The 22,113-nt window shown below is 43.3% G+C and overlaps 1 protein-coding gene across 2 annotated transcripts in view; it reads left to right on the top strand.

Moving 5' to 3' along the window:
- The window catches only part of LOC142469048 (dual oxidase 1-like), a 125,569-nt gene that overhangs the window by 90,871 nt on the left and 12,585 nt on the right, over positions 1-22,113 (top strand). For both annotated transcript variants that reach the window (XM_075575900.1, XM_075575901.1), the window contains 7 exons: positions 1,987-2,165; positions 5,286-5,516; positions 6,151-6,250; positions 9,178-9,227; positions 14,891-15,018; positions 18,626-18,779; positions 20,355-20,587. In XM_075575900.1, the coding sequence (XP_075432015.1) occupies positions 1,987-2,165; positions 5,286-5,516; positions 6,151-6,250; positions 9,178-9,227; positions 14,891-15,018; positions 18,626-18,779; positions 20,355-20,587 (1,075 nt within the window). The remainder of the gene's footprint in view (positions 1-1,986; positions 2,166-5,285; positions 5,517-6,150; positions 6,251-9,177; positions 9,228-14,890; positions 15,019-18,625; positions 18,780-20,354; positions 20,588-22,113) is intronic.

Genomic DNA, 22,113 nt, shown 5'->3' with positions numbered 1-22,113 from the left:
TGAAATTTCCCCGCTTGCCGGAGCGCAGGGCCGGTCACGTGAGCGGTTCGCCCAATGAGGGCGAACCAGCTCCGTGACGTCACTGGCCCGCCCCCGACCCGCCCCCGACCCGCCCCCTGATGGGCCGTGTAAGGCCAGGGGAAGCACCCGCTTTCCCTGAGCCTCAGCGCGCCTCAGCACTGTCAAATGCACTATGTCTCGGGCCTTATGCATGCCTATTATTTACTATGAAGAGCAAAGAGCACCTACTGCCTTACAAGTCTGCTCCAGTACATCTGCTGGCAGCAGTGAGGTCGCCTTTGTGGGACCCAGAAAGTATTCCGATGGACAATTGTCAAAATCTGGACACGTTTTCAGTGGTTTGTTGGTGTTTGGTATTGTAAAATCATTGGTTTGTTTTAGTTCATATTGCAATGGAGCTAGACAGGGTACAGCTTGCTTCTGCATGGGCCCCTGTTCAGGCTGAGTTAGGTAATCTGGTTAATGTAAATTCCCCATTACAGGAGAGTGGACATTAGAGACCTATAATGGCAAGCAGCGAGAGTGAAACTTACTGGTTAGAACATTTTGAGATGGCAGCAGAGTTTAACGGGGGGGCGGTGTCCGTTCACTGGAACATCATGTGTTTATTGCAAGAGACGTTTACAGAAGTTTAATATCTGAAGTGCGCTAGGATTATACACTGTTAACAGCTACTTTAAAGCAAACATTGGAACCAGTGGCCTTTGATGACTGGCGCTGTGCGGCTTTCCATAATCGGTGAATTGAGAGAGAGCGTCCAGTTTTGGGCCCACTCTGAAATGTCTAATAGTAAAAGACTTTCCACAAGCCAGTCCTCAAGTCCAGAAATCTCTGTCCCAAGTCTAGATTTACCAGGTGTAATAATAATATTACAATTAATGTTGCATAGTCTCGATATAAAGTTACTGTTGACACTTTTATATCTTATTGCTCTGTATATTTTTGTTTGCAAACCCAGCTCTTTCATACGTTTCTCATTACACACCCATTTTTTTAACACGATTACCCCTACAGTATGTGCCTGTGTTGTTCTAGCAAAAGGCAAGCACCCCTAGTGCCTTACACAACAGTACCAGGTCAGCTGAAACAATAACAAGCACCAGTCCCCACAACTGTCCCAATTGGAGTAAAAAAGGAAAACAATTTGAAATAAGGGTAACATATATAAGGTGAAAGTGACTCAAAAGGAAGTCTCTCGCTACCTAAAAAGATAAAGCACACTATGACGAAGGAAATACACAGCGTAATAGGCAAGTCTGGTGCAATATGCTTCATTTTCATGTCAATTTGTATACATTTTTTGATAACATGTTGTCTACAATTTCAAAAACGTATTGATATTGCTGGGGGATGATTTACCTACGCATGTAGCAGAAGTTATTGCTCCCGCTGATGCAAGCAGCAGGACACACAAAGCACCAGTGGGAGCGGACGCCATTTTGTTTTAATTAGACGCGCCCAACAAGGGGGCAGGGCTAATGCGCTATTGCACCTGCTGGTAATAATGCCTGCTACATCTGTACAGGCATACCCCGCATTAACGTACGCAATGGGACCGGAGCATGTATGTAAAGCGAAAATGTACTTAAAGTGAAGCACTACCTTTTCCCACTTATCGATGCATGTACTGTACTGCAATCGTCATATACGTGCATAACTGATGTAAATAACGCATTTGTAACAGGCTCTATAGTCTCCCCGCTTGCGCACAGCTTCGGTACATGTAGGGAGCTGGTATTGCTGTTCAGGACGTGCTGACCGGCGCATGCGTGAGCTGCCGTTTGCCTATTGAGCGATATGTACTTACTCGTGAGTGTACTTAAAGTGAGTGTCCTTAAACCGGGGTATGCCTGTACTGTAATCTCTTTAATTAGATTGAAAGGAAAATCTATGGTTACTACATAATAGGTCATCCCCTAGAACGTAAATCTGTTTCTAAACAAAATTATTTTGGCTTCTTTCAAGAAATAATTCTGCAGAACCGCATTTATACACAGAGGCTAAAAAGGAAAAATACCAAAGAAGCAAACTGCATCAGAACCTGCAAGAGATTAAGCGCTTCATCGAAAACTACCGGCGCCATATTGTCTGTGTGGTATTATTCTATGGCATTTCCATTGGACTGTTTATAGAGAGAGCTTACTGTAAGTACTGCATCATTTGTTTGCTTTTTCTTTGAACCTAATGTATTTATCATTGACCAGAATGTTTGAATCTTGTTTAGTTTTCCGTTTCTCCAAAAGCAGACAGATGACTATTATTTGCAGTTATCTGAATTGGTCTGCCTATATACAGTGGCAAGAAAAAGTTTGTGAACCCCAATGATAATTACGGAAATTCCATAGTTTGTCCATGGTAACCTTCTTGAATCAAAACCATTTTTTTCCGTAAATATCCAAAAGGGTTTATATTAACCAATTCCATATCTTTTTAAACAAAATGATGTATGAATTCGACAAATAATGAGTAATTAAGAGTCAGGGAATGTGAAAAAGTAAGTGAAACCCTGGTTTTGTCAACAACATTTAAAGGGGATAATTAGAATCAGGTGTTTAAATAATTAGGTAGATCTTCAGGTGTGAGTTTGGGAGGCCCCACCCTATACAAAGATCAGAAACTTTGTAAGTTTGGTCTTCATAAAAGACACACAGAACACTTCGCTCACCATATACTTACTTTGTAAGTTTGGTCTTCACCATAGAGGTGTGTGGAAACATATCATGCCACGAGAAATCTCTGAGGACCTCAGAAAACAGTTATTGATGCTCATCAGTCTAGGAAGGGTTACAAAACCATTTTGAAGGATTTGGGGCTCCACCAATCCACTGTCAGACAGTCTACAAATGGAGAAAGTTCAAGACCACTGTAACTCTACCCAGGAGCGGTCGTCCTACCAAAATCTCTCTAAGAACAAAGCGGCAAATCATCCAAGAAGTCACAAAGAACCCCAGAGTAACAGCCAAGGATCTGCAGGCCACTCTCGCCTTGGCTAATGTGAGTGTTCATTACTCAACTATTAGAAAAAGACTGAACAAGTATGGTGTTCATGGATGGATAGCCAGGTGGAAACCACTGCTCTCTAAAAGAACATTGCTCCCATCAAAAGTTCGCCACAGAGCACATAGATGATTCACAAGACTTCTGGAACAATGATCTCTGGACAGACGAGTTAAAGGTAAAACTTTTTGGCCTCACTGAGAAACGTTATGTTTGTCGAAATCCAAAACTGCGTTCGAACAGAAGAACCTCATCCCAACCATCAAGCATGGTGGTGGGAATGGGATGATTTGGGGCTGCTTTGCTGCCTCAGGACCTGGACGGCATGCCATCGTTGACACAAGCATGAATTCTTTATTGTATCAGAAGATTCTAGAGGAGAATGTCAGGCCATCTGTCTGGGAGCTGAACTGAAAGTGAGTCATGCAGCAATATAATGATCCTAAACATACAAGCAGATCTACAAAAGAATGGCTGCAGAAGAAGAAATGCCACGTTTTAGAATGGCCTAGTCACATCGAAATGTTGTGGCCGACCTGAAGCGAGCTGTCCATGCAAGGAAGCCCTCAAATGTCACTGAGTTGAAGCAGTTGGGTATGAAGGAATGGGCCAAAATTCCTCAAAACCGACTTAAGAGACTGATGAGCAGTTACAGGAAACGCTTGGTTGAAGTCATTGCTGAGGGAGTGCCACCAGGTACTGAATCTAAAGGTTCATATGCTGTTTCACACATGGATATTGAATGTTGAATCATTTGTTGATAAACAAAATGTTGAAAAAGTATCATGTTTGTGTGTCATTTGTTTGATCAGGTTATCTTTGTCTATTACAACTTAGTTATGTTATGTGTTATGTGTTTTTTATCCTTTTTTGGTTAGGGAACCCCAGAAATCTATTGTGAAATTCTGGGGAACCCCAACTCTCGCCCTGCACCCCCTCGCCACTCGTCTTTTGTATTTCTCACCCCTCACCCTTACACTCCCTCTCCCCCTTGCGCACGCGCGCACACACACACTCTCCCCCTCTCACTTACACACACACGCACACACACACTCTCCCCCTCTCACTTACACACACACGCACACACACCCTCTTCCCCTCTCACTTACACACACACACACACACACACTCTCTCCCCCTCACATTCTTACCCTCCATCTCCCCCTTGCGCACGCACATACACTGTCCTCCTCACATTTACATCAACACACTCTTCCCCCTCTCACTTACCCACACACACTCCCCCTCTCACTTACCCACACACACTCCCCCTCTCACTTACACACACACTCTTCCCCTCTTGCACACACCTGACAGCGTGCTCTTACCCGATCCTTCCTTGCCCACCTGTCAGCCGGAAGTTGACACGACTTCTGGCGCTGACTGGAGCAGGCAGATGAAGGATAGCAGTGACGGGGCGGCTGCTGCTGAGCTCTGGAGACACGATCTCTGCTATGTGGGGTACCGCTGCACTGCCAGGCCTGGGACAGCATGGGAGAGTTGTCCCATCTCTCCCCCCCCCCCCCCAATGGCTGCAGAACCCCTGAGTGCTGCTCGCGGAACCCCGGTTGAAAATCACTGACCTAAATTAGGATCTAATAACATTATAGGTTTGAAATATGTGAAAATCCTAAGGGGTTCACAAACTTGTTCTCGCCACCGTAACATCGTTATCTGCATACTCATAGGGTAGCTACTGCTACATACAGCTCAACCCCGTTATAACGCCATCTGTTACATCGCGAATCTGCTTATAACGACATGCAAGCGTTGCTCCTAATTTCCGTATTTATGACTACTTTACAACACGGTTATTGGTATCTTAAATACTTTATTGAACAAAGCCTACAATTGTACATTATTTCTAACACAATCCGCTTATAACGCAATGTGATTATTTGGACGCCATGCACAGCGTTATAAGGGGGTTGAGCTATAATTAGAATTACCATATTTTCACCGGGACAAATTTTGCGCATGCGCGAATGGTAGTGCTGACCGCGCATATGCAATTGGCAAGCACCCATTGCGCATGAGCAGCTGTCAATTTGCCTGCCGCGCAGGCGTAATAGGCACTTGCCGACCGTGCATGCACGATAGGTAGTGGCAAAGATTGTGAATGTTAAATCGATGATTTTAAAGAAGTGTAAGTGGTAACTACAGTATTTTAAGAAGTCCCAAACTGTATATGGCCAAGGGTTCTTTGCATCAATTTGCAGTGATTTTGTTGCATGGTCAATAACACTCATTTCCTAATTTGCCTGCAGATTATGCTTATGAATCACAGCACACTGGAATAGCTGAAGTAAGCTTGCCTGGTATCATTGTATCAAGAGGCTCGGCCGCAAGCATCTCCTTTATGTTTTCATACATCCTCCTCACTATGTGTCGTAACCTCATCACTTTCCTGAGGGAGACGTTCCTAAACCAATACATCCCCTTTGACGCGGCTGTGGACTTCCACCGTCTTATAGCCAAAACAGCCATTATACTAACGGGTGTGTATTGTTTTTTTTTTGTGTAGCTCAGATTGTTTCATTAGAAAGTAGAATCTGTTCATACGGTTCCCACGACTCTTATACTAAGGAAAAAAAGAAAACTTTAAAAAAGGGGTTGGGGTGTGCAATGATGCTGATGATTACTACAAGTTAACATGTTAAAATGAATGAAGGATTTACTGAAGCAAATAACATGACATTAATGTACAGTAATTTATTGCTACTTAGTGCATGTGAGGCGCTGGGGGGAACTTCACTAAGCAATTCCACATTAACTGCTATTCAGCACTTGCGTTTTACCCTGCTGTGAGTACAGTTGCTGTCCACTGGTTCTGCAAACTCTGAAACCCACCCGCCCCTTTATCCCCTGTACCCAATTTACCAACTCTACCTGTCCATGAAATGTCTGGGAATTGACTGTATAACCTCTTTGCTCTTTTAAATGTAACCATGTATTGTTATAACTCTGTGCCCAGGACATACCTGAAAACGAGAGGCAACTCTCAATGCGTTACTTCCCAGTAAAACATTTTGATAAATAAATACAAATAAAATTGCGCACACCCAAATGTTTGCCGTGTTTAGTGGACCCATGTGAATTCCCCTTTTACAGTTGTGTTTCTTTATTACGCAGTTCTCCACAGTGTGGGCCACGCAGTCAACATTTACATGTTCTCCATAAGCCCCCTCAGCACTCTCTCCTGCCTGTTTCCAAAAGTGTTTACCGATGATGGGTAAGTACTATACAGTAGGGTCCCACTAATACGGCGGGTTCAGTTCTATGGCCCCGCCGCAAAGCGCAAAGCGCCGAAAAGTGGAACTGGAGATTTTCGGCGTCTCCTGCAGGTCTTCTGCGCATGCGCAGACCTGCAGTCCCCCCTTCTGCGCATGCGCGAACTGTGTTCTGCGCATGCGCAACCTCGGCCGTCCACGTTCTGCGCATGCGCGACCTCAGACGTCCCCGTTCTGCGCATGCGCAAACATGCCGGCCCCCTTCCCGGTAACGCCGTATTGGCGGATCGCCGAGAAGCGAAACCTGTACATGTAAATAATTATTCCCAAGAAGCATGCAATGATTTTACACCAGCTCAGCATACAGTATATTAGGCTACAAAGTTCCTAAAAAACTGAACGGGGCCATTTTCGATTCAATAAAAACCAGTTTGTCCGCCTTAACCCTTTACCTGCCGGGGGCCCGCCATTTTGTTGCAGTTTGTGACCTCGCACGAGGAGTATACAAATTCATCTTTTTAAAAAATACACAATGATTCAGGTAATTATTACATTAAATTAACACCTTCAGTTCTGATATAAGTGATGTTAAATGGGGCAGCATCCTCTACCTTTGCTGAATGATCCGATATCGCAATTAGTCTAAAACTGCCATTCAAGCCAGTGACCGTTTTCAGCCAATTGCAGTGATAGCGGCCAGTTGGGACCTTATTTTATCAGACCCTCAGCTGCTTCACCCAATATCCTGACCCAGGTAACATTTTGAAAACGGGGATTATTTTTTTTAATGATTTAAGCAGGGTCTTGGGGACACCAAGACAGACACAGTTAGGCTACTACTGTCCCTAACATATCAGGATGCTTGGCAGCTGTAAGTATTTACAATGATTGATATTAAGTTATCTCCCCACAGCCTATGTGCTTCTATAGGTTTCTTCCCCACATGGCTTTTAAATTCACTTCAACAGAGCTAAGCAAATGTCAAATGGAACTACTTCATCTCACCATGAGTCATGTGACATGTCTGGTTCAGATAAGGCTGAGATTATAGTGGTGGCGACGCCGGAACAAATACCTAAAGTCAATGGAGGTGCACACAGTGGGCGCGACCGCGTTTTGGAAAGACAACATATTTTGTCTTTCCAAGCAATGGTCGCGTGACGTCAGCGTGAAGCGGTTCAGCCAATGAGGGCAGACTGCTCACGTGATGTCACAGCCACTGGAATGTCTTTCCTCTCAATATTCAACTAGCACCCTCCCTCTCCAACTTCCGTTAAAGCCCATCTTAAAACACGTCTCATTAACGAAGCATATGAGTAGCTCCGTGCCTCATACTATAAACCTCATACTGTACATTGACCTTGGCCCCTTGCAGACGCACTTACCAGAACGCTCACCTACTGTCTCTGTACGTTCCTCCTACTTACCACTTACATTGTAAGCTCTTCTGGGAAGGGACTCCCTTTTCCTAATGTTACATTAATGTATCAAGCGCTTATTCCCATTATGGGGCCTATGCAGAGAGCAGCGCTATTTCGAAATTCGCCATTTTTTGGAGAAAATCGCGCAGAAAGCAGCAGAAAATGGTGAGTTCCGAAAAACGCGCCAATTTTTCTTTTCTATTTGTAAAACTCGCCTCGCGGCTGGCGAGAACCTCAATCTCGCCAGTTTAAAAAATATCCTAATGCAGAGAGGCGCGAACGGCATCTGGCGGCTGTTCGCGCCAATAAAATGGCGCGATTGTCTCCTTTTTGCCTCGCCAGAAAAAATTGGCAAGAAGCTGCCGCTCGCGGCCATTGCAATGGGAAAAAAAAGGCGCGAATTTGTTTTTACACGTTTCTGAAGCGCGCATCTCGCCAATTTAAACTCGCCACACGCATCCATGTTAAACGTAGCAGAATTCGCACTTTTCTGCATATGGAGAATAAAACTCTCCAAAAAAGCTACTTTTTAATAAATTCGCCAATTTTAAAATTCGCTGCTCTCTGCATAGGCCCCTATGTGTTTTATTATTGTGTGTTCTATTGTTATGTCATGTGTATGACTGCTGTGAAGCGCTATGTAAATAGATGGCGCTATATAAATAATGATATACATACATACATACAATAAACACATGAAAGGTTACTATTTGTTTGTGTTTAATATCCCAGTGGGCACAAAATGGTCTCCGGGGGCAGGCTCCCTCCGGCAGCCAATAGCAGTGAGGTGACATTATGAATCTTTATTTGTAGCGCAGTGGCCATCTTTTTTGTTTTTTAAGCCTGCAGAAAAGAATAGAAATATCTCGGGAGCCACGGTTTAGGTGACAATATTGGGGGGGGGGGGGATTGCGGCTTTAAAGAATTGAAATTTGCATAATATTTAATATGAGACTTTCTTTTTCTGCCATAACTTACTTGTGTACTTTGTTTGTAGCCACAACCAGCTTCATAATGCATGATCAGTAACAATCTTTTCACTGATGAGACACAAAATGTTGAAACTGTGGTCTGTGAGTACTGTAGGTACTGTAGGTACTGTAGGTTTACTGGCCATGCACTTTCGCCCAAGCTTTTCTTTAAAAACTGTAAAACAGCAGGCATAAGTTTACAGGAATCCATGTTAAAGTGGATAAGAAGCAAAAAGTGACAAACAGTGAGTTCTCATTTGCTTGTTATTACCCAGAATCCTTTGCTGTAGTGGACGCACGGTATGCTGTGTGAATATGTTGTAAGGCAGGTTTGTGGATCTGTCTCAGACATGTGAATGTACTCATAAGTGTTCCGTATTATAGATATGAAACAACACCAATTAAATGTAGTTAAAGTGTTTTAAATTAGTTACAGTATGTGGAGCAATCAACGTGTGTGTGTGTAGGGGTTATGACATTAAAAATGAATTAAGTTAAGACAAGTTGCTAATTTAATCATTTCTATTATTATTAAAGGTCTGAACTGCCCCATAGCTATCATTGGTGGTTCTTCCAAACCATACCAGGTAAGAGTAATAAGTAATATATTGTTTTAAAGATATAAGTAGGTGTGTGTGTGTATAAATATATATACAGATGTAGCAGGTGCTACTTCACTCCCTGGCGCACCAGGAGGTGCAATAACGGATTATCTCTGGCCTTTTTTTGTGCGTAGCTAATTAATTTTCAATAGCAACTGCCAGTGGCGAAACTATGTCTTAAGGGGTCCCAGGGCGACCTGATTACATCGCTGCATTAATCGCTATGTGACGGCGTGTCACCATGACTATGTAGCATCACATGACGCCGCGACGGCACGGAGGATGGCTGCTGTTAGAGGACCCGCTCTCTCCCCGGGAATCAGTTTTATTGCTGTGGGGAAGAGCGCAGGGCCTCTGTAACCACGTTGGTGGTAATCAAGAGTCTTGAGGGAGGGTCCCGGCTCGCTTCACCCCCTTGCACCCCCCCTCACGGCATCATGCTGTGACTAGCCCTTGCCACCTCTTCCATCATTGACCTTCACAGCCAACTGAATATTTCTTGTCTGCAGAGGGATGGAATGGTGTTCCGCAAAGGTGTGGTCAATGAAATTCCCTGCGGCTCCAGAATCCATAAAAGCCTGGGTGGAGATAGAAGCTGTTCCCCAGGAAAATGACGCCAGCAGGAGGAGCCATTCTGGTTGTGCTGGTGGAGGAATAGTGGAAATGTTCAGATAATATTCCTCTAATTTCCCTGGGTCCTGTTTTGTTAGGACAGTTTCGGGCAAAGTGACCTTAGAGTCCACAGTAGCGGCACAGACACACGGATTGTCTCCTAGTTTTCTCCTGCTTGGAGAATTTCATACTATTCAGCTGCATTGGTTGGAGCAGTTAGAGGAAACTGGAAACAGGGGGCTAGCCAGATAGTAGAGGCTCTTGAAGTACAATCCTGCTCGGTTTGCCGATCTTGTATCCGGAGGTCATTCGGATACATAGAGTGATGAGTTCCTCCAGGTCTTTGGGGGTGTCCCGACAGGTCAGTTCATCCTTCAAATGCTCTGGAAGCCCCTTCCAGAATGCTGCCACCAGAGCTTCACTGTTCCATCTTGTCTCAGCAGCGAGGGTATGGAATTCAATCGCAAACTGGCCCACTGTACATGTTCTCTGACTAATGCGAAGGAGTGATGAGGAAGCCGAGAACACTTGACCTGGGACATCAAATACATTTTTGAATGCCTGTAAGAAGACCAGAGAGTCATTAACACTCTCTTCATGAGTCATGTGGGTAGCAGCTGGAGACCCCCAAATCTCTTGGGGAAATATCCAGGTCAATTGTACAGGATTAGAAGGGAGAAAAAATGGGGGGGGGGGGGGGGAAACAGTACTGCACTCACAAACTCAAAGGGAAGAAACACAGGGTAATGACATGAGGGGTGACAACAAGATAAAGTAAAAAGAGGGGCAAAGGATCAGACATATCTGTGATGCCAGGAGATAGTGGGTAAGGCAGAGTGTGATGGATAAGGCAGAGACAGAGTCTCGGCAAAGAGTTTAGGAGGGAAGTTACCCAGGAAGATGCACCAACTCGAGTTTTGGGCAACTTAAGAGCCAGAATAGAATAGGAAAATCTGGGAAGAAAATGTTGCCAAATGGATAGAGGGCAAAAAAAAATTGAGACCAAATTATGTCACTTTGGTGTCAAGGTCTTTTCACTGAAATTGGGGGGTGTTTTGTGTGGGCAACGTCAATAAAAACCCATGCCAAGTTCCTTATTAATACCAAATGGCCCCGGTGTGCCAAATTTCTTAATTCAAAAGGCTTCCCTGTGCGTGTTTGGTTGCTCCTTTTGTTCATCATTGTCTCCGCTGTACTTCAATAAATATAAGTCCATTTTAATTGCATTAGAGAGTGCTATGGACATCCGTACATTGAACTTGTAGCTGGTGCGGTTCACCATTTGAGACTCCATCTCCAACTAGTAGTCTTGTCTTGACTTACTTCAAAACAGTACCCTTCACGCACCGTACCTCCAACATAAAATACTTGATTTGATTTATATTTCTAACTAATCTCTTCCCTGTATCTAGTAGCGTTGACCTGACTTTCTTCATGCAGTTTGTGTCCTATACAGCTCAACCCCCTTATAACGCTGTGCTTGGGGTCCAAAGAATCACATCGCGCTATAAGCGGATGACGTTAGAAATAATGTACAATTGTATGCATTGTGCAATAAAGTATTTAAGACACCAATAATCGTGTTGTAAAGTATTCAAAAGTACAACAATTGGGAGCCACGCTTGCATCGCGTTATAAGCGGATTCGCGTTGTAACGGATCGCGCTATAACGGGGTTGAGCTGTATTTGTTTGACCTTTTCCTGTTCTTTACCGGACTTGGAAACATACACCTCCTTATTATTTATTATCATTTTTACTAATTAGTTTGAAAATGACAAATACTTACATAGGCAGCAAAAAAACAGTTTTAGATTACATGACGTTATGGTTTTTTTTTTTAAATCAAATTAAAATTTTCCCCTTAATTCAAAACCAATCAATGAGCAAAACCAAAGGGCATTTTTTTTATTTAGAACCAAAACACATCTCTATTGTACACATTTTAATGTGGTAAAGTATATACTGTACAAGTGTCTGTCTATAGGTCCTCCTTGCCTCTTTCTTAGAGTAAAACAAAAAAACAAAAGTTTATTTGTTATACTGTAACAGGTTTCCTACAAATGACACAGATGGTAATGAAACACAATAAATCTTTATTTTTCTTTACCGAATTAGCTGGAAAATGTGGAATTGTATCAATGTGGACAGATAGTAAGCACCAGTCCATGCTGCCGTTTTTTTTTTTTTTACATTTACATTCCCCCCCCCCCCCACTTTAATATGTGCATCAATACAGTCCACACAATAATTAATTAGCTAAGTTGCCGATCGATCCGTTCTCCCATGATGGATCAGCGAAGATTCGGCTCGAGGGTTCACTAAATCCCTGTCAGTGCTGCAGAAGAGGATCAAAGATGCAAAATTCTGTGGGGAAGATCATGTGACCAGGCAGTCACTAGATACTAGGTGCACTGCTAGAGAGAGGGCAGGGCTCAACAAGGGGTGTGCCAGAGCCTGTTTCAAAAGAGGAAGGAGATGTGACTTTGTAAATGGTTGCTATTGAAACAACAAATGCTTGTTACATTATAATACAGCAAAAATGTCATTCAGAGTTATTTTTTTTTTAGCGAGGTTGTAGAGGGAAAAGAATGGTCACTACGTCCTGAAGCACCGATCACAAGCGTGGTGAATTAAAAGTTCTTTATTACAAAAAGCTGGACATCAAGACACAAGCTCTGACGCGTTTCATCCCGTGCAAGGGACTTTATCAAAGATACTTGTTACATACACCAAGCACATATATATAGGTACAAACAAAATCTGATTGGTCTACTCTAGACCCAGACTCAGCAGATGTCAATCATCACAATGAGTAGCGACTCTCATGTGTAGTATATTAACCTCTGCCAGTCTGGTAGAACACATACGAACATATATATACAATAGACAATGTGTATACAAAAAATTTTTTACAATGTGATTAAAAACAACGAAACATGATGTCAAGCATAATAATAAAAATTAAATATTCCATGGACTTCCAAGTGAAATACAGATGTACAATGTATATATAAATGACAAATAAGAAACTTACAAAAATTCATAACTATTATTAATACTAAATAGTCTCGATAAGTACTATCATTATTATATTTCAATCATTTAATAGATACATAAAGAGAAATCATGAGTTAAAAAATCATACATATAAGATTTTAAACTCAATAGGTAACCACATATATATTCTATATTAATCCAACAGAAAATGTTTCAGCTCCCAATCTGAATTCATTCCAAAAGGGTGAAGGGAGTTAAGTATGTATATCCAGTACATTTCTCTTTTGTTTAACCTGTTTTCTCTATTGCCGCCTCTTGGGTGATGGGGTATATGTTCAATGGCAGTAAAGGAAAAATTACCAATGCCTCCCATTGGACATTGGGAGAAATGCCTGGATACTGGATGTATTAAATCATGCTTTTTTATTAACCGAGTATGTTCAGCTATGCGTAATCTCAATGATCTAATTGTGCGGCCCACATATTTGTGGCCACAAGCGCACGAGAGAACGTAAACCACATAAGATGTATTACAGTTTAAAAAGTTGTTGATGTTAAACTTCTTTTTATCATTGGAATGCATAATGAATTTTGCTGGAAGTGCATATTGGCACATTGAACAATTTGCGCAACTGAAGAAACCTTTGGGTATATTAGTGATTCTTGGGCGTCTTTGAATCAAACAGACTGGGAGAAAAATGTGAGGCCAAGGTTTTGGCCTTGCGAAAGGTAAACCTTGGACCACTGGACAACGAGGGACCAATATCTTCATCCAGCAAAAGTGTATGCCAATGTTTTTGTACAATTTTTGAGATTGATGAGGACTGTGAGCTATACGTGGTTATAAAAAATGGACTCTGTGTAGAATTATTAACCGTATTATCCGTTTTATTAAAAAAATTTGAATGTTTTTTCCTAGAGACAGTTTCTTGAATGAGATTATCTCTATCCATAGAATCTGCTCTCATGAAGGCAGCATCTATGTCACTAGTTGAATAACCCCTGGCCTTAAATCTGTCAGACATTTCTTTTGATCTAGACAGAAAAGTGTCTTTTGTTGAACACAATCTTTTTAGTCTCATAAATTGAGATCCAGGAATATTCCTTATCAATGAGCGGGGATGGCAACTCCGCGCATTGAGAAGCATATTCCTGGAGTTCTCCTTTCGATAAACATCGGTCTGTATTTTCATCCCATTGTCAACGTACAGTGTTAAATCTAAATAATTTACATAATTCATATTGTGCTCAAAGGTGAATTTAATATTATAATCATTAGTGTTTAAATAGTGAATAAAGGAAATAAGGGTGTTCTCATCACCATCCCAAATAATAATCAAATCGTCAATATATCTCTTAAAAAAGATGATATTTTGACGTGGCTGGAAAGGGTGGTATGTGAGACCAGTCGGTAAGGTTAGCATTATTGGGACTCTTATGGGTCACAGTTAGGTTGACGGTGGTCATTTTTTTCTGTGCCCCTTGTCCACATTTGCTCATTAACCTCCGACTGATTCCTTCATAAAATCATACACCACCCCATGTTTATAGTACATGCACTTTATATTTTATACCTGCTTGGAGATTCCAATCCTTGGCTCTACCTGGACAGTGATTGTATACTTCTACATATGATTGTTTAGCATATGGGACATTGGAGTTCATTCTCCCCTTTTTCTGGACATAGACTTATTTTTTTTTTTTAAATGCTACAAGTATTTTCTCATAGTACAGAACAGATTTTTTTTTTTTTTGGTTTGCAGCTTTAAGTTCTAGAAAGTTTGGTACTTTTAAACAGTTAAACATATTGTACAGCTAAAAAAAATGAAGGCATCTCAAAATTCTAAGGTCCATATACCCTAAAGGATGCTAAGATTGAGGACGCGTTAAACTAAATTCATTTGGGCATGGTAAAGGGTAGCACCATCTAGTGTATATTGGCTTAAATAGCATCAACTAAGATTTATACACAGTGATTTTATGTTATCTTGTGATTACTTTTTCTGTTCATTTATCTTTCAGTGTTTTTTATCCACAGGATTTACAGGCGTTCTACTTCTGGCAGTTCTAGCCATGATGTATGTTTTTGCCTCTCACCATTTCCGACGCATCAGCTTTCGTGGGTTTTGGGTAACCCATCATTTATATGTCCTGCTGTATATCTTGGTAAGGCCGGATTTGACTACACTGCTATTGCTAGTATAAGTCAAATACTGTAAGGCATTTGCTCTCATTCATTTTAAGGCATCAACATTTTCCACAGTCAAGACAGTAACATAATATATTATACAAAGTGCCAGAGTAGCGCATACTGATACAGTAGGTAAGTAGGACCCTACCCTAACAAGTTTACAATTTAAAAGAAGATGAAATGAACAGGTATTGTCTAATGCTTAATGCAGTGATTTTCAACCTTCTTTTGGTGAAATAACCCTATAATTATAATGTGACATTCTGGGAACCCCATGCTTCTTCCCCTCCCCCCCCCCCCCGTCTTTCCCTCTTCTCCCTCTTGCAATCCCCGTCTGTCTCTCTTCCACTCCTCGTCCATCCCTCTTACACTCACACTCCCTGTCCCTCTCACACTTCCCCCCTGTTATCCCCTCTTACACCACCCCTCTCGTCCCCTCTTACACCACCCTCTCGTCCCCTCTTACACCCCCCCTTTTCCCCTCTTATATTCCCCCCTCTCCCTCCCCCTTCTACACTCCCTCTCTTTCTTCCCTCTTATACTCCCCCTCTCTCTATCCCCTCCTACATTCCTTCTCTCTCCCTTCCTACCCTCCCACTCTCTCTCTCCTACACTCCCCCTTCTCTCTCTTTCTCTCCCCTTCCTACACTCCACCTCTCTCCCTCTCCCTCTCTCACCCTCCTACACTCACCCCCCTCTCTCTCCTCCTACACTCCCCCCTTTACAGTCCCCTCCCACACTCCCCCTTCTCAATCTCTCATCCCCTCCTACACTCCACCCCCTCTCTCACCCTCCTACACGCCACCTCTCTCTCTCTCACCCTCCTACACTCACCCCTCTCTCTCCCCCTACACTCCCACTCTCTCTCCCCCTACAACCCCTCCTCCCCATCCTACAATCCCCTCAAACTCCCCTCTCTCTCTCCCCCTCCTCCTCTCCCCCCACACTCCCCCTCTCAATCTCTTTCCCTCTAACACAGGGGAGCACAAACTTTTGCAGCTGTGCCCCCCTGTCCTTCCTGCCTGGATCATGGCCCCCCTCCCTACCTTAGTAAGTATAGCGTTGCAGAGGCCTAACGCGATCCCCGGGCATTTAATTTAAATGCCTTGGGGAAGAGCGCTGGGCCTCTGCAACAGCCCGCACCACCCAAAAAAAATCTCCCGCCCCCGGGGGAAGCTCCCCCCAGTTTGCGCAACCCTGCTCTAACACCCCCCCCCTCTCTCTCCCCACTTACACTCCCCCTGTCTCTCCAGCCCCTGTACTCCATCCCCCTCTCTCTCCTCCTCCTACACTCCCCCCTCTCTTTTCCCCCCCTCCTACACTTCCCCCCTCGCTTTCCCCCTCTTATACTCTCTTCCCCTCCTTCTCCCCCTCTGCACTCCTCTCTCCCCCTCCTACACCCCACCCTCTCTCCTCCCTCCTACACTCCCCCCTCTCTCTCCCCCCTCCTACACTCCCCCTCTCTCTTTCCCTCTAACGCACCCCGTCTCTCTCTCCCTACCTACACTCCCCCCCTCTGTCTCCCCCTCCTACACTCCTTCCCGCTCTATTCCCCTCCTAAACTCCCCCTTCTCTCCCCCCTCCTAAACCTCTACACCTCCTACTCTCCCCCCTGTCTCTCTCTGCCCTCTCTCACTTCCCCTCCTACACTCCCACTTCTCACAGTTACACACACACACACACACACACTTACTGTACACATACACTTACACACACAGCTCCGCTCCCCCCTCCCCCTTCGCCGCGGAACCCTTGCCTTGAAGAGTGCCCGCGCAACCCTGGTTTAAAATCAATGGCTTAATCTAATCCACTGCCCCCCCTATATTGTAAACGTTTAGTAAGCTTAATTGAGTAGTTTCTACATTTTGAGGCAATCGGATACATTTGATCAAAAGCAAACTGACCGTATTTTAAATAACAAATGCTTTGGTATCAATTCAAAATGTCAGGCCCAATCAGGACTGAAAGTTTGGATTTACAAATATTAAGAAGCAGAAAATTAAGATAGTAGTCTTGAGAGCTTAAAACTATTAACATACTGTATTTGTTCAATTTTTATTTTTATTTTCCCTTGACAATACTACTGTATGACATATACTAACGGCTTGCATACAGTGTAGTTGTGATTTACATAAATACTGCATATGGTTTCCCAGTTTGTATTGCAAGCTCTTCTATAACTAAGGAGATGAAAATGGTAACATGCTGGGAAAAAAGCATGAATCAGTAAGGCCGTGTCCATAGATGGACAGGCCGTGCTGAGGCATGTGGACGCTCCGCGCTGAGCCCCTGCATCCTCAATGAGGATGCCTTGAGAGGGGGCTCACGCGAGCGTCCGCAGGCGTGCGGAGGAGTTGGAGGTTTCAGCCGAGCGCCAAGATGTTTTTCAGCGCGCTGTCGGCTGAAACCCTCCAATGAGAGTGGGGCTGTGTCAACGTCACGGCGCCGTGACGTCGGCGCCGTGACGTCGACGTCAGTGCGTCGCGGGCGATTGGCCCAGCGACATCACTGCCCCGCTTCCCTACAGTCTCCCCCCACCTCCGATCGTGGACGCTGGCTCGCCTGTATGGGCATGAAATCGCCCAGCTTCTGCAGGCTCGCCTCAGCGTCCGCTCGCCTCAGCACAGCTCCCCCCCTCTATGGCCCGGGCCTAAGGCTCTAGCAGCCTCTCTTTCCATACCCATGCTGCCCCGGGCCTACCATTCCGTTTAAGGGCTGGTGGGGCACTTCCAATCTGAGCCTGGATCACCCTGTGATCTGTCCACAGGGGGTAGGAAAACTTCGCCTCCCCAACTGATGCACCCTGCGTGAAGTTCAAGTCGAGTGTCTGAGTGTGCACATGTGTCGGGCCATGCACAAATTGACTAAATCCCATGGATCCCATTAGTATTCAAAAGATCCCTAGCCTCCGCATTGTCTGGTTCATCAACCCACATGTTGAGCTTCCCAAGCCCCTGAGATTGATGGAACTCCAGTAATATGGGAGTTACCACATCCGACAACTGAGACACAAAATCACCCCCTGTGTCCAGGCGGTCTATACACAGGGTAAAATACAAAGTTTGACTGTCATGCATGGCACAGCGAACGGTCATATATTCAAAAGACTTGACCAGGATGGGTGGTGCATATTCAAAAGCATCCACCCATATTGGATGAAACAAATGATCATCGTCAACGCTGCTTGTTTTTATATAGGATTTTTAGCGTTTTTAAAGATAAGGATTTGAAGTTACTCTTCTAGCAGTCTTTTCAGTTGTCTTCCTATATGGAGGGAGATTTACTGATCCATGTTTTTTTTTCCACCAAGTGGCAATTGTAAACACCACCTCAAAATACAATGCTGAATTCCATAATCTTATTCAAAGTGAGTAAGCAATTTTATAAGGGGGCCAGGATTTTGCCCTGAAATGTGGACAATTGATTTGTCCTATGTATTATGCCGTATAACCAGCTTCTGACACCACGTTACATACATTATTTGTTTAAAAACAAAATAAATATAAAGTATATACTAAATTGTGGAATGTACTGTACATGAATTGTTTATATATTTTAACAGCATTTGTCCTCCTCTTTCAGATTATGTTCCATGGCAGTTTTGGCTTACTTCAGCAGCCAAGATTTTATGTTTATTTCATGTTTCCCGCTATTGTTTTTGTGGGGGACAGCCTGATAAGTCTGAGCAGAAAGAAGACAGAGATCAGTGTGACAAAAGCTGAACTGCTCCCTTCAGGTACATTTGGGAACTGTGTCTTGCAGCGCTCACTGGCATACGCTTCCCATTAGCAGTAGCGTACTATAATTAACAGGCATTCAATGTAAGAGCAGGTACAGTGTGGCATTAATAAGACCAATGCCCTCTCGAGACTATGAAACTAATTCAGAGCAGATATATTCATACTGTACATCTTCAGCATGGAAAGGGCATTGCTCCAAAAACAGGTGCTAATTGCACGCTTTTAACGGACTCATTTTGCTCCACTTGCATCAGTGACCGGTTTGGGGGAGGGGTTATAGAAGGTGCCAGGGGAGGAGTTAGTCAGGGGGAATGATAATGAGATGTATTAACATTTGTACCTACAGTATAAGCTTGTGCAGCTTTCTTTTTTCTTTGTGTCAAATAAATACTGTGGGGCCTATTCTAGTAGCTCTAAAGTTGTCATTGGCAAACCGCACAGTTTGGCATGTACAGAAGCAGCAGAATGAAATGTGGGAAAAAAACCCTATTACTGTATCTACAGTACATCTGTATTGCAAACCGCTAAAAAATGACCGCACAGTTTAACAGCCAAAGCGCACGGTTTGTGCTTTAGAAGCAGAATGAGCAGGGGTGTTGCTAACTCCCTCCCCTGTCTGGCTGAGTTTTGCTCTCTCAGCCAAACCTATCTTTCAGGCTCCGGATGTAACTCGCAATATCAATCTTGTCACTCTTTAGGTGGTGTTAAAAAGTGTATTTAGAAGCGGTTTGCATATGAAGCTACGAGAATAGCAGCTGTGGGCAAATAATCCACGTTTGAGGCTTTTTTTTGACAAACTGATCAGATTGTCAGAGCAAGAGTGATAATGCTTCTAAAAAAGCCGTTTATATGCGGGTTGTACATGCGATAAGGGCTTTCAGGATAGCAAAGCATGCCAATCCGCTTCTAAAGTGCACTTTAGAAGCGGTTTGTCACAGTTGGGTACTCCCAGAATAGACCCCTGTAGGTGTGCTTCTCGGAAGTCTGTGCCAAAAGTAACAAGGCTTATAATATGTCACTTGCTCAATTTGATGAACATTCCTGCTCTGTGTTGTGGTGCAAATTGAATCATCATGATACATGTGCCACTTGGTTCTGAAGTTTTCCATATCGGACCCAGCTGCAAGGGAAACACAGTTTTACCTTTCGCTGCCAAAGGGGCCTGGATTGCACTGGCCCCTCTGGAAGTGAAACGACCATTCGTAGAGCTTTGTTTTAATATGCTGTTCACTAAGACCTATATGTTGAAATCAAGCTTAACGTTTCCCCTGACATGAACTCCAAAAGTTAAATTACCGGTGCATTTTCTAACCTTGCACACAAACACCTATAGTATTTAATTCTTCCGTTTTTATATGTGTTTTTTCATGCTCACTAGTAGTGTCTTCGGCCTTAATAATAACTCTGTCACATACTTTCTTGTTACAGTATATATATATACGGTACTTGATAAAGTATTGATGTTTATTATTGCTTTGTACTAAATCAATTCTATTGTCTAATAACTTTTAAAGAAAAAAATTCAACGGTTCAATCTCCGCAGACATCACAGTTGTTTGCTTGTCTCCTAGATGTCACTCACCTTCGATTCCAGCGTCCCGGGGATTTTGAATACAAATCTGGTCAGTGGGTGAAAATTGCCTGCCTTACTTTAGGGACCAATGAATACCATGCATTCACTTTAACCACTGCTCCACATGAGGACACACTGACCTTGCACATCAGAGCTGCAGGGCCCTGGACCACACGCTTGCGGGAGCTATACTCCCCACAAAGCGTCGCTCAGCTCGGCGGATACCCAAAGGTAATTTCAGAATTCTTTTTAAGTTAAAAAAAAAAAAGCGAGATATATTTTAAATACTGTTACTTCCCCAGTTTCTTTCTTTTTTACATTTTCCAAATATATTTTTTAATTGTAACTAATGTTTTTTTGTGTGTCAAAGGATGACCCTTTATCATTTGAAATTATTTATACTGTCCATGAAATTATTCCTTGAAAGTGGCCTATAATGAAAATATCATAGTTATCATATGCCCTATTAGATGCCTATTATCAAATGTTAAAAAAACGCAGGTTTATTTACTAAAGTCCCAGAGTGCAAAAGTATTGCACCAAACATGCAGTGTATCAAGGCCTGTGATGGCATATTTGAGTGTGACTGCTTTATGGGATTCGTTTTCTTTGATAAATATTATGCTGGGTTTTTTTTGCACTGGTTTTACCCTAGTTTTGCATCTGGGAGACTTTAGTCAATAATAGTTCCACTAATACTTAAATGTTACAGTGTTTGGGATATCAGAAAAAGAAACCAACTCTTCCCATGGAATACATTCTTGTAGTTAATACACATTTAAAAGGAGCCTTCAAAATTAGGTGAATTGTACTCAGGACCAAAGTATAAAAAATAATAAAATAAAATCACAACTGATGACTGTACAGAGTACATACTGTACCTGTAGTATCGCCACCAAACGAAAATACATGTGTGGACATACAATACTACAGCTGAACCCCGTTATTATGTGGTGCACGGGGTCCACCCGATGCGACCGCGTTATAACCGGGATCGCAGGGGGGGGAAATGGCCACCGCGCGGGGCTTGTGGTGTGTGTGTGTCTGTCTGTCTCCATGTGTATAAATATATGGCAATAGTTTCGAAGCTTTAGATTCCTCTTGATTTCCTCACAAAATGATGTTTAAATAACTGTACCTATTCACGGCCACGCTCTCTCGGGTGTAAGAAGATCCGCACTCTCTCGAGTGTAGCAATATGGCCGTGCGGAAGTAGTCAGTAGGCTAGATGACTTGGAGCTCGTTGTTGTCGGAAGCGGAGGTTGTCTTTTGTGTCAGAGGTGTTTGTTTGGGGGAATAACATGGGGTGCGACGGAGGAACTATCCCTAAGTGGCATGAACTGGTGAAGGGGCCCAAGAAAGTGGAGAAGGTAAGTGTGTGTGTGTGTGTGTGTGTGTGTGTGTGTGTGTGTGTGTGTGTGTGTGTGTGTGTGTGTGTGTGTGTGTGTGTGTGTGTGTGTGTGTGTGTGTGTGTGTGTTTGTTTGTCAGTCACACAGTATGCTGGTGATTTGTAGTCTGGGGGGACGGAATGACTTCTTATTACTGGCTGTGGGAAGCATTGGGGTGCAAAGACTCCCTATAGGGAGTCACAGGAGCCAGCACAGCATTTGTCCCCTCTTACAGTCGTCACCTTCCAAGTATACTTTAGTGTGATCTCCCTAATAACAAAAATACAGCAGAAAAATGAGATGTAAGTGAAAAAACGGGATTGGCAATGACAAACATGACAAGCTCCAAATCATCAGAGCAGTTTGTG

Source organism: Ascaphus truei, chromosome 18 (genome assembly GCF_040206685.1).
Source record: "Ascaphus truei isolate aAscTru1 chromosome 18, aAscTru1.hap1, whole genome shotgun sequence".
In the NCBI taxonomy this organism is placed as follows: Eukaryota; Metazoa; Chordata; class Amphibia; order Anura; family Ascaphidae; genus Ascaphus; species Ascaphus truei.
The sequence above is the reverse complement of the archived record's forward strand: the minus strand, read 5'-3'. Positions and strand labels throughout refer to the sequence as shown.